General features: G+C 41.7%; 2 protein-coding genes across 2 annotated transcripts; one reads left to right on the forward strand and one right to left on the reverse strand.

The window, feature by feature from the left end:
- Positions 1-421: 421 nt before the first annotated feature.
- On the reverse strand, positions 422-4964 carry LOC134446312 (transcriptional activator protein Pur-beta-like). Its single transcript, XM_063195660.1, has one exon. It carries the CDS (start codon positions 4550-4552, stop codon positions 3566-3568), a length of 987 nt encoding a protein of 328 aa, XP_063051730.1. The 5' UTR covers positions 4553-4964; the 3' UTR covers positions 422-3565.
- Positions 4965-6645: 1681 nt separating this feature from the next.
- On the forward strand, positions 6646-11198 carry LOC134446313 (histone H2A.V). The gene is made up of 5 exons (XM_063195661.1): positions 6646-6767; positions 8023-8100; positions 9110-9223; positions 10032-10161; positions 10783-11198. Exons 1-5 carry the CDS (start codon positions 6765-6767, stop codon positions 10842-10844), a joined length of 387 nt encoding a protein of 128 aa, XP_063051731.1. The 5' UTR covers positions 6646-6764; the 3' UTR covers positions 10845-11198.
- The last annotated feature ends 1624 nt before the right edge of the window (positions 11199-12822 follow it).

The following is a 12822-nucleotide window of genomic DNA, read 5'->3' on the forward strand; positions in this document are numbered from 1 at the left end:
CAGTGTTGTATAAATATAAATGCCCTCTCCACTCATCTGCAACACGTGAAAAAATATCACTTGCCTGGAGCCTGCACTGTTACTTTTTACCAGAAGGGGGCACTAAGGACATAACCATGCCTTTTAGACATTTTGTAAAATACATAAATAAAGGGAACCATAGCAAGATATGGTGATGTGGTGGCCAATGGCTCTGTCCATGAATGGGCTGACTGCCTATGGGGACCCAGGTTCAAATGCTGCCTGGTTAATATCCCAGCCCCCCACCCCACATCTCGCTTGTTTCCTGTCACGTCATCACCACCCTGTTCAATAAAGGTGTATTTTTAAAAATGGCCATTGAAAAAAGATTGGTCATAATTAGTCACTTTATTGGCAATTCAGGGATGTGTTCAGACATAAGACAACCCCCACCCCCTCCACTGCCCCTTATCTAGCATCACTGCTGGGTGGCACTGCATAAAATGCACTGCAGAGCTTGCATTCGGCACATGGTATGTCCTAGAAATGAACAAAAGCTGGGCATTGCATGAGAGGTGATTCCCCAGCCTACCTTGAAGCATCCAACATGAAGGTGTATTGTACAACATCACTCAGGAGATTCAGAAGGGATGTTAGTTTTGTATCAAGCAAAGTGAAACTTTCAAAAGGTGTGCCATCTAATGGTAAATGCTGTGGTTCATTTACTGTTAGGTATTTCACTCTTCAAGCTGAAGGATGATGTTTCCATTCACACTTCACAAATCAAACACATTCTCAATACAGTCGGTCATCTTTATAAACCCATTTATTCAGCAAAGAATTCGCTTTTTTCCATTGAAAGGACATTATTTTTGTTTGTTCTGTTTTCTTGTTTGTTTTACAGCAGAGCACATGACAAACAGCTGCCATTTCACTTACAGTACAGAAATAAAGATGTAGACAACATGTAACAGATGTTATTAACTATAAAACGGACTCATATTGCTGCTGGGTGCTTCAATGGTTATTTCTTTGCCATTGTGACAAAACTAATTTCAACAGAAAAGGAAAAGAAAGGTTCACATCAAGCTCAACAGACACAATGTTCTTTTTTTTCCAAGTGCAACAAACGCCACAATCTTTTAAAAGTTAAACGCAGGTAAACATTTTATTCCTTTTTTTCTCTCTGTTTTTTACCAAACAAAAAGTTTGAAGAACCCACTGGTAAATATGAACATACAGCAACTGTAGAATGCAACTGAGGAACACGGGGCAGTTCCCAAAGAAAGGAAGCATGCAGTGAAAAGAGCAATCGATTAACATGGAGAGCACATGGGGAGACAAGCCTGGCTGGGACCTCTTACGAAAATCGACCATGGTTAATCATGGTTTTCGTGTTTTTTTTAGCATGGTTTGGTACGGTTTCTTTTTACTATGGTTCAATCATGGTTTGACTATGGTTTAACTATAAAATGAACTATGGTTTTACTTTGAAAAGTAACCATGGTTTTACCACGGTTTATAATTATTCATTGAATTACACTTAGCAGCCGCTTTTTTTATTCACCACACATATTGGTTACAGTCCTTGGAGCAATGTGGTGTCAGGTCAGTTGCCTTGCTCAAGGGCACTTCAGCCATGGATGGAGGTGTAGGGAGAGGTAAGGGAGGGATTCGAACCTGCAACTTTTTGATCTTCAGTCCAACTCCCAAGTTTTTATGTTTTTTTTGGGTAACCATGAAATCCACAATTAACCATGGCTAAACCATGAATAACCATGTTCAATGGTTAGTCAGGAACCACAGTTTTCATGGTTACCAAAAAAAAAAACATGGATAACCCATAGTAATACTATGGTTGGCTCAGAGTACTTAGAGTAACCATGACATACAATGGTAAAACCATGGTTACTACAGTATAACGATGGTCGATTTTCGTAAGGGCTAGTCTCACATCTCTACACACTGTGGCCCCAATTACACTGTACATTTAACAGAGTTAATTCAACACTCATGAGAGCTGGAGCAACATGAGTGTTGACTTCAACTGTGTAGGCCAACGTGTTAAATTAACACTGCAATATTTACTGTGTATGTTGTGTGAAGTCTTTCTGGGAGAAATTATGTGCAAGACAATCACCCAATGCAAACTCAATCCAGTTCTGTTACATCCAAGCAATGCAGAGAATGATAACTCAGCAGTTCAAAATCTTTTCTTTTTTTTACTATCAAACAAAAATGTGTAGGAGTGCTTAAAAGAATACCAATAACCTGAAAACCTGATTCTTTGCTATGTGGATGCAGCAGAAATGTCTTGTGTCTGGTGTATAGGAAGGAACGATGCAAATGTCATATGGACTGGTAAGAAATAGAATGACTGTATTTTCCCCTGGTTAATTGCATCCGAGCTAAATGTGTTTCAGTAAGTTCAGGAAGCATTAGCATTGCTCACATATATGTAATATAAATATAGTTCTATGTATATATTTTTCTATGCATTTTAAAAATAACTATTTTCTAACTTGGATAGTTTCCGTAAAGTATAATCCTCTTTCCAGTTTACTCTGTATATTCATTTGAAGTGCTCTTTCTTTTCAGTAAGACTGGTCCGCAATTTAGCACTTCCCTTTTCTCATGCTGTAGGACCAAGTCATGTGTCAAGTCCAACACAACTAAATTGTGCTTAATCTTAGTTTAATCTATTTCACTCTCAATCATTTGTCAAGGACATTCAGTGATGACTGAAATAAAGAAAACAACAACAAAAAATCAAAAAATAAACTACATTCATTCCTATAGATGAATTATATGCTCGTAAGTAGGGTGCATCTTGTTATAGACTTGTAATAGACCATGATTAATATTTTATGTTGAAGAGTTTAAAAAAAAAGAAAAGAAAAGGAATGAGCACCAATTGATGAGTCTACCTCCTTCCTGAGGGAGAATAGCATCTTTTCAGTAGGCCTATACTGTGCAAATTTCCGATCAACTGCACTCTGACATGATAAGGAGCACCAGTAGTGTCTACAGCTATTAGACATGCTTACTCCATAATATACTCCAAAAGGTTACAAGGTAATACATTTCACATGTTATGATCACATATCGTCTCTGAATCCTCTGCATATAAGAACAAAAACAACACCAGATGTGGTAGGCTTAACACTGAGCACAATTGTAAGATATAGCCTAGGCCTGATATTTAGGCCCTACAGCTGCTGGTTTGTTTCTGTCCTTTATATCAGGATAGCCTATATCCCTATACATATAGACTGTCCACAGAGGGGTCACTCTTGTTATTCTTTACACATGGGCATGTTGGGTTATGGGGATTAAAGGTTTACTTGACATCACAAACTTCCATAGACTCATTGTTTTCCACCATAGCCTAGGCTATGGTCTACATCTACTGAAATAGCCAAATTGCATAATATTATACTTTTCCCGAAATGGTTTAATTTGCTTAGTCCAAACTTTACCTACTATGGAATAAACAGTGCTCAGTTCATCATCATCATCACCATCATCATCATGCACTAGGCCTACATGTCGTTCCAATTTCTGCCCCGTGTTGGAGGCAGAAGCTGGTCAACAGCTGACCAGATCAGTCGTCATCAACGTCGTCTCCCTCTGACTCCTCCTCTCTCCTCTCGTACATTTTATCCCTCTGCCTATCTTGAATCTCCCTCATTTCCTCGGCGTAACGACTGAACGCACCACCGAATTTGCTCCAGGCCTTAAACGGAATCGTGATTGAGTTTCTGTAGCTGGGCTTCACCTCGCTCACGCGCATAAACACGCCGTACTTGTTAGATCCAACGTCGAAAAAGAACCGTTTGGAGTCGACTGTGATGGAAGTGCCCTCAGGAAGCTCACCATAGCCCCCAGCGCAACCACCTCCTGCCAATTCGTCATCGTCGCCTCCATAGTCATCTACTAACTTAGCCAAGGCGTCACGAAATTCAATTAATCCCTGAGCAGGAAGCGCGATGGTCTGACCTGATTGCATCCCACCGCCAGGTACATTTCCTCCGCCACCACCGTACCCTGGCCCACGATTGACTGTTTGTCTTATTCGGAGGAACCTGCCCCGTTGGTTCTCCTTTAGGTCGAGGTAGTATTTCCTGTTCTCTCTGACCAGGAATTCGCTTTTGAGTGCCCTTCTCGGCCCACTATCGTCGCCCCCGGAAGACTGGGCGATTTGTTCTGGACTACTGGGTCCAAGCTGGGCATAGTGCTCTATGAAATCCCCCAGATAGTCACGAAATTCCGCCGCAACTGACATGGAAAGTGTCAGTCGACTTTTGGAACCACCGGCTCCAACCTCTGCGATCTTAATGAAACGGCCTTTCGCATTTTGTTTTACATCCAAATAGAATCGCTTGTTCTGGATATCGAGACGCTTGGAGGCCAGCTCCTGCGTCTCTTGATCTCTCTGAAAGTGAAATCCACTGCCTCCACCCCCTCCGCCACCGCTGCTTCCACCGCGCTCACTCCCACTGTCACCATCCGCCATCTTCACCATCACCAGCAGCCTGATCCTGTTCTTCTGCGTGTCTGTGCAAACACACCCCCTACGTTCCTCGAGCATAGCCGCCTCCCCTCTGATTGGCTCTAGCCCTGTCAATAACCTGCGCGCGCTAGGGAATGCTACGCTCACTGCGAGAAGTACAGTACAGAACCATTTATCATACCCTTCAGATACATAACGTTCTACTTTGGCTCAAATTAATTGCAAGTCAAACAGCTGTGCCTGGCCCAAGGTCGAATTTGTGAAGCCTATGTGGAAAACACAGGAAAAACAAGCTGTTGCTTCATGTCACTGGTAAAATTTAGTTGTGGAGGGCACATGTGAACTGGCTGGCAGAGGGCAGCATTGGTGTATCCAACTATAGCAGAACACAGCAGATGGAAAAATACAGACTCTCCTACAATTGAGATAGTTTTGCCCTCGCTACACATGAGAAGCAGAGTTGTACTTAGTTGAAGTAAAGTAAAGTAGAAAAAAAACTGGAATAGCTGGGGTAACAGCTATGTAATAACATGTTACTTTGACTTTTACGTTATACACCCAAGAGACTGGTACATCTGACAGAGTAGTCTAACAAAGTAGTCCTGTTAAATTGATGATATTACACACAGCTCATCTTCATCTTAGTTTATGTTCTCTGGAAAATATTAAATACAGTAGGCCTAATGATGCCATGGCATCCACTTGGAACACTATATGCACATAGCACCCCTCTTGGAAGTTTTTTTTTAGTGAATTTGTGTGAGCGCGTGTGTGTGGGTGTATGTGATGTGTGTGGTGTAGAGTTTTTTGTGAACCCTAAAAATATTTCAAAATTGCCTCCATGGTTCACCAGTGTAGGTACTCGTTCATCATTCATCCAGGTGACGTCCTCCAAAGATCAGCAAAGCCACTTATCTGAATGAGAGACAAAACATATTTAAACGGCAAGTCATTTTGTTCATATCCTGTGAAAGAGAAAAGGCAGTTCAAAAATGTACTTGCTTTGCCACCTCTCATGCCCTGTACCCAAACAAAATGAAAGCAACTGGAGAACTCCAACTCCCACTCCCATTGTCATTGTCATACAGCTTTCCACAGCACACAAGTGCACACTGAAGAGAACACAACAAAATTGTATTTATACCTCGCCCGTGCAAAGGGACAGCCCCAATAGCGCCCCAAGGGAGCAGTGTGGCGGACGATACCATGCTCAGGGTACCTCTGTCATGGAGGAGGATGGGGAGAGCACTGGTCAATTACTCCCCCCATCAACCTGGCAGGTCAGGAGTCAAACCGGCAACCTTTGGGCTACAAGTCTGACACCCTAATTGCTTACCCATTGGATGCAAAAAACACACATGGGTCTTTGTAGTCCTATATGAGACAAGTTTGCTTCCAACCTGAAGAGTAATAGAAAAAAAGGTATGAGTATATGTCACCGTTCTGATGCATAAGCGTCATTTAAGTGTGTGAGTGGGGTGGGGGGCACAACTCATTTTCAAAAATGATGCAGTTACTGCCTTTTTGCTTTGTAGGGCAGTAGTCTACTGTAGCAAAAAGTAAGTTCAATGTCAATGATTTGGAAAATGTGTTAAGTGAAATGTGCCCTTTTTCCAGAGAGGAATTGATTATTAACGGATGTTAATCTTAGCCTATTGCAATTCACGAATCCATTCATACAAATAATTAGTACATTTCATTATTTTGTTGTTCTGAACTTTCTTAGTCCGGTTCCTATTTTAATTCAAGCCATGCGCGTCCTTTTGTTTACAGCTATAGCCTCAGCTAGACCTACACATTGTAACTCGTGTACAATTCTATGCAAAAGCTACAGTGTTGAATATTTAGGCTACATTGCTGCAATAATCAGCTGAGCTGATATCACTCAACAGACGTGTGGCTCATTTTCTGAACAGCAGGTTGAATCAGGATAGATGTACGCTTGCTTTCAACGGTGGATCGCACACAATTAGTTCTTCATAATCATTAAAGCAAAACTTCTCAAAGTTATTCATTCTGCTTTTTAGTCATTGCACTGTCCGTGAACACAGCATATTTCAATTAAATTCGTGTGTAAAAGAGCCTCAACGTGGGGGATGGGGACTTATTTTGCAATCGACAATACTATTGGTTAGAAACCGCATTCGAACTAACAACAAAGTCTGCTATTGGATCCTGGTTTGCTCGCGATAACTCCATTCTAAAACAGTGGAAGGGTTTATTGTTCCTCTTCGTTTAGTCGATTTTTCCTTATCCTCGGGTTCTGTACTTTAATTACTCGGGCAGTGAAATGGTAAGGCTGTTCTGCTACTATATATATCCCCGTTAATTCATAGACAAAGTCAGTGCAATTGCTAAATATGCTGCTTTGACAAACGACGGTAGCTCATAGTCGTTGGATAACGTTACCTAGTTAGCTTCCTAGCTAATCGGTTAGCAACAAATCAACATTGTCGGCGTAGTGGACTGAGCAACATTTTGGGTTTGACAGTTAGCCACACAGTTGTTATTGCTAACCGTAAATTATTGTCAGATTTAATTATGCACAGCCCGCACATCGACACTTTGGACGTTGCACTTCATGCATCATGCATTTTTTCCAATGAGTACATCTACCTGGCTTGCAACTTTACCACGAAGCAAAGCTCAATAGCCTAGCAGCTCAATGGGTGACGCTAGCGTGCCATGTTTTACTAATCGTTAGCCAGCCAACGTTAACCCCAGCTGTCACTAAACAAACAAACCCCATCAGTACAGTAAACCACAGCTCAACAGTTAACCGAACCTGCAAACTTAAGTGAAGCCAGAAAGTCCTTTCCTTTAGTTTAAAAAGGGAAACATTTTTTTCTTTTTCTGGAAATCTGATATGTAGGCTACAGTGAATGTGCAAACCTGTCTCCTGAAATGCTGGACTTTCCAAGACAGCCAACAGGTGTAGTTTACGCGAAACGGTGTAGTTCTAGTTTACAGATACAAAGTTCAAATTGCACATCTCCACCTCAGCGACAGTTGTCTTGAACTCGATGACCTTTTCCATACGACAACCTATCAGGCACATTTTACAATTAGCGCGTTGTTGCACGAGTTGTTGCATTGCATCGTATTGCATGTAACGATACAATTAATTTTACGCGCTAATATCTCGCATTTTTTTGCATAAAGTTTGTTCTCTTTGGTCACTTGACCTACTAATCGTTTTGCGATATTGTTAGGGTTACAAAGTTTGTTACAAAGTTTTGTGATTCAGAGCAGGTGTTGTGATGCCAGTGTAACATTACGTTTTACATTTCCAAGGGGATTTCCAGAACACATTACACGTGCCACCCTTCTGGGGTTGGCATAATTTAAATTACACCTGCGCCATCCCATCAGTTGATTTCAAGCCTCTGAGGTAGCTTTGAAGTCGTGCACGTCCCTTAGATTCCCAAAATTCCTCTGAACAAGTGTCTCCTCTCTTGGCATTTTGACATTCTGCATGTAATTGAAATAAAATGAGCCTAAATAATATTTCAATTCTCACTTATGTGTTGACTATACTTGTGTTACAGGCTGGCGGGAAAGCGGGCAAGGACAGTGGCAAGGCTAAGGCAAAGGCCGTTTCCCGCTCACAGAGGGCCGGGCTGCAGGTAACCTAAATCACCTATCAACATGGCCTAAAATAAAACGCGGTCAGAGATATACACCGGTTCACTACAGATGGGGAGTAGTCCAATAACTTGCTTTAGTGATAAACCAGTGGCCAAGTTAACCTACAGAAAGTGGTAAAGCCGCTAATGGATAGCATGCAGGCAACATTTAGTAAAGAAAACAGAAGACTCCAGGCTGTTCTATTTGATGATTCCTCTCTACCTCAAGGTCAGTGGTGTAGTCTACTTTTTTATGGTGGGTATGCTGTGTATTTGAGCATTTTTTTAAGTGGGTATACTGTGTATATTTGTGCCATACAAAACAATGGAGCAATTAATTTTAAGTGGGTATACTGAAATCCCTGAAATTTAGAAGTGGGTTTACTCCGTATACCCGCGTTCTACGTAGACTACACCACTGCTGAAGGTTAACTTAACATGGTTTTCTACTGAATAAGCGTTGTGGAATACCCCTACGATGTGAGTTTGGTGGGGTTTTTTTTCCATTGTGGGAAACGAGTGAACATCTCAGATATGGCAAACAAGAGCTACCAATAGCTGTGACATCCAGGTTTCACCACCAGATACTTAATTGACTTAACACAACCTTGCCTAACCAGAACCCCCATTTTTGTTGTTCTGTAGTTTTCTGTCAGTCGTGTATCCAGACACTTGCCTAACGCCAGGGACACATGCAGGCGAAACAAGCAAAGCAAAGACAGGCAAAATTCAGTGTTCCATTCTGACTGCTTAACGGTTATCAGGTCCTCGCAGCGAATCAAATAAAATGAAACATTTATGGTGCTGATTTGATTGGCCACCACAGGCAAAATTCACTCCTCATTTGGATTATTATTAACTTGGTGACATTTTTTTCACTTCGCTTCTGTCCACTTGCCTTTGCCTTCCTCATTAGACCTGAATGGTGACGTTCACTTAGCCAAATTTGCATGTATGTGTCCCCGGCGTCACCAGGCCAATTGCCTCCCCCTTTTCTGTTCTCCTGCAGTTCCCAGTTGGTCGTATCCACAGACACTTGAAGACCCGCACCACAAGTCATGGACGCGTCGGGGCCACGGCCGCTGTCTACAGTGCGGCCATTCTCGAGTACCTCACAGCAGAAGTATGAAATCACACCTACACTACAGTCTTTGTTAAACAAAGTGGTAATTTGGAAGTTCAGCTGTGAATGTTCAGTTGCAGTGCTATCATGTGTCTTAGAAAGAAATGCCTGTGTAGATGTGGCATGTTTTTTGTTACCATGTGCTTCATTGCTGACTTTGATATCTTGGGCATAGTCAACAGAGCAATGTCAAAATGTAACCTTATCATAATACTGGGCATCCGTGGCCCAATGTTGGTATGGGCATGTAGCATGGGTAATGGGCATGACTTTCCATTGAGCACCATTCATTCTCCTAGTCTCCTAAAGAGACGTGGCTGCCATAGAATGGCATCTTAGAACCTTAAAGGGACACTGTGTGAGATTTTTAGTTGTTTATTTCCAGAATTCATGCTGCCCATTCACTAATGTTACCTTTTTCATGAATACTTACCACCACCATCAAATCTTAAGTATTCATTATGACTGGAAAAATTGCACTTTTCATACATGAAAAGGGGGATCTTCTCCATGGTCCGCCATTTTGAATTTCCAAAAATAGCAATTTTTAGCTGCAAAAATGACTCTATTTGGACCATACTAGGAAATATTTGCTTATTACTCAGTAAACTTTCATCTAAATATCAAATTGGACAATAGGCAGCCCAGTTTCAATGAGCAGCATAGTTGCAGTACCTTTTTTGAACATTTCCTGCACAGTGTCCCTTTATGCCACATGTACTGTATTGCGGAAGAAACTTCTTATGAATCGTCTTTACCGGATCAATCGCCTTTGAAGGGACAATTCACATTCTTGTTGTTTCTACAGGTGTTGGAGTTGGCTGGTAACGCCTCCAAAGACTTGAAGGTGAAGCGTATCACCCCGCGCCATTTGCAGCTGGCCATCCGCGGAGACGAGGAGTTGGACTCCCTGATCAAGGCCACCATCGCTGGTGGCGGTGAGTTTGCACCTCTGCTTTATAATTTAATTCTTCTTTTTTGGGGGGCTTGGGGTGGTTAAATAGTCCCGTACGGATTCGAACCTGCGTCCCCATGGACAGTTTGCCTGTTTTATGTTACGCTGCATTAGACATTTGATAAAGATGTGGATAGAAACACACATACCTTGTACACTGGCACGTTGCACAGTGTAATCAACACGTGTGTGCCTGCATGCGTCCTCAAATGTCAGTCCTGTGGAGCCAAACCAACAGCCAGGGCCTGAACGGCTAGTTAATGTTCCCCCAACAAACGCACAGCCTGCTTCCTTTGTTGTTGGTGTTGTATGCACTCTGAAGTTCTTCAGTAGCATTCAATTTACTGTAAAGGGTCACCTTGGTGGTTTGGACCATTGTTGACAGGAATTTGGAGAGAACTGAGAAAATTGTGAATAGCCTACCTAATGTTTTTGTCAATACATTATCAAATGTCAATTCCATTGGTCACAATGGTGTGTGTGTGTGTGTGTGTGTGTGTGTGTGTGTGTGTGTGTGTACACAGGTGTACATCAATGCAATGTTATGTTTTTCAGTTTCTTTGATCATTGTTTTCTGTGTGTGTGTGTGTGTGTGTCTGCACAGGTGTGATTCCTCACATCCATAAGTCTCTGATCGGTAAGAAGGGCCAGCAGAAGACTGTGTAATACCAAGCCAGCCTATCCAGACTGTTAAGCTCTCCTCTCTTCTCCTCGCCGGACTGTGACCACACCAGTTCATCTTTCCCTCTTCTCCTTCCCATTTTTTTTAAATTAATTAATATTATGGCTAACGATGAGTGTTAGATTTTGTGTTTTATTTTTTTCTTTCCCCAAATTATTAATGGAGGGTTGGGTTGGGGGGGTTAGCGTTACTTTTGGAAATGTGTGTAGATTTCATTGGGTGGGGGCGGGCATCTTTGTGGCAGTGAATTTGTTTTTGTTTTTTGATTGGCCTGGCATTTGAAAGTGTTTTATACTGAACAAAGAAAGTGTTAAAGCCATTTTATACAAAACTGTAAATACTTTGTCCTTTGTCTTATTTCAGCCTTCGATGTTGTTCTACATCTACACTCCTATGCATACATTTCTCATAGGCTGTTGTACAACATGTGAAAGGATGAGTTGAGTGTTGTGCTCTTTCTGCCCGTTTTTGGTGATGTCTGGAATGCACTAGTGTTTCCCACTGGGAATTTGGATATTTGCTCCTGTCCCTTGGCTAATTTCCAAGGCCCTCAAGCTGCTTCAGGAGGGCCCGCTATTTGCACTCTCAAAACCACCCTAAACATTTGCTCTGAGAAAGTGCAACAATAAGCCTATTTTAACTGGGTTTTAATTAGTGTCCTCACTCTTTTAGGTAGGTACAGTGGAATAACTGGTGTAATACATGTAAGTACAACTGTAGAGCATGTTATTACATCAGACTCACTATGTGTATTTTGTGTATCTACATAGCAAGGGTGCTGTGGGCCTCAGTTCAGCCCTTTGCCTCCTTGGAAGAATTCATCACTTTGGCAAACTATCATAAAGCCACTTTATAGTGCATTATGGTCATTATGGTATGTAGATACATAAAATATATTATGAAGGATCAAGTCTCGTTTCACTCAAGCATGGTACATGTACTAGAATTTGCTCTTCGCTTGAGCTGCATAACCAAGACGTCAGAATGTATGGTTGGTCACCAGCAGAGGGAGCCTGTGCCATAGATTAAGTTTTAGAGTTGATGGCTGTTTTTTGTCTCAGGCCAGGCATGGCTGATAGAAGGCTTCCCTTTCATTAAAAATGCATACCCATAGACTGTCCCTGTTCTCTGGTAACGGTTCCATATTTATACATGAACTGAATACATTTCCATTGAGGACTGCAGATGATAAGCTTCTATATCTTCTGACGCTGTAATTTTGAAGTGATGCAGACCTTCATCATGCTCTGCCTTCTCATGTCAGTCGGGGATGGGTTGGGTTCAGGAGGTCAGACAAACAATTCAATGTGCTGCTGTCAAAAAAGACAGTTTAGACTAATGATTTCCTCATGGAGATGCCACACACTGGAGTGCCTTTGATCATCACTGAAGACGACGTGTATTCTGACACCAGTATACAAGCCATGCTAACATTAGGCATTTGAAGTGTGGCTTAAGAGAAGCTTACTTGCACAAAAGCTCTTCATACAGTGATGCCTCTGAAATAATTGAGTCATTCTATGACCTTGAGTCAGGGCCAAACATGAGCAGGGTATGATAAATGAATGGCAAAAGCACAATACATTGTTGCAGAGGTCATGGGAAATACATGTTGATGTCTTTGAACCTTGTTTTGAAGGGAGACTGGGTGTGTGCACATTCAAAGTTACTCTACTGTCACAAATTGGAGACAGCTGCCAATGGCAGACATTGCTGTTGTTTGGAACAGCTGATATGAGGCTACAGTAGAGCTTTGATGATTACGAATGGCAGATGAAGTGTTTCTCACTTGTAGTATGTAGAATTTAGGTACTTCTCACAGTTATGTTTTTTGTAAATTATTTTATTTCTTGTATAAAAGAAGTAGTATTCACAAATACCATGAATGTGACTGAGTAATGACTTTTTAAGAAATTGTCTGTCGAGAGCCTTACAAAAGATCAACTTTGAAGGTGGAAGTTC

The sequence above is a fragment of the Engraulis encrasicolus genome, chromosome 3, assembly GCF_034702125.1.
Source record: "Engraulis encrasicolus isolate BLACKSEA-1 chromosome 3, IST_EnEncr_1.0, whole genome shotgun sequence".
Taxonomy (NCBI): Eukaryota; Metazoa; Chordata; class Actinopteri; order Clupeiformes; family Engraulidae; genus Engraulis; species Engraulis encrasicolus.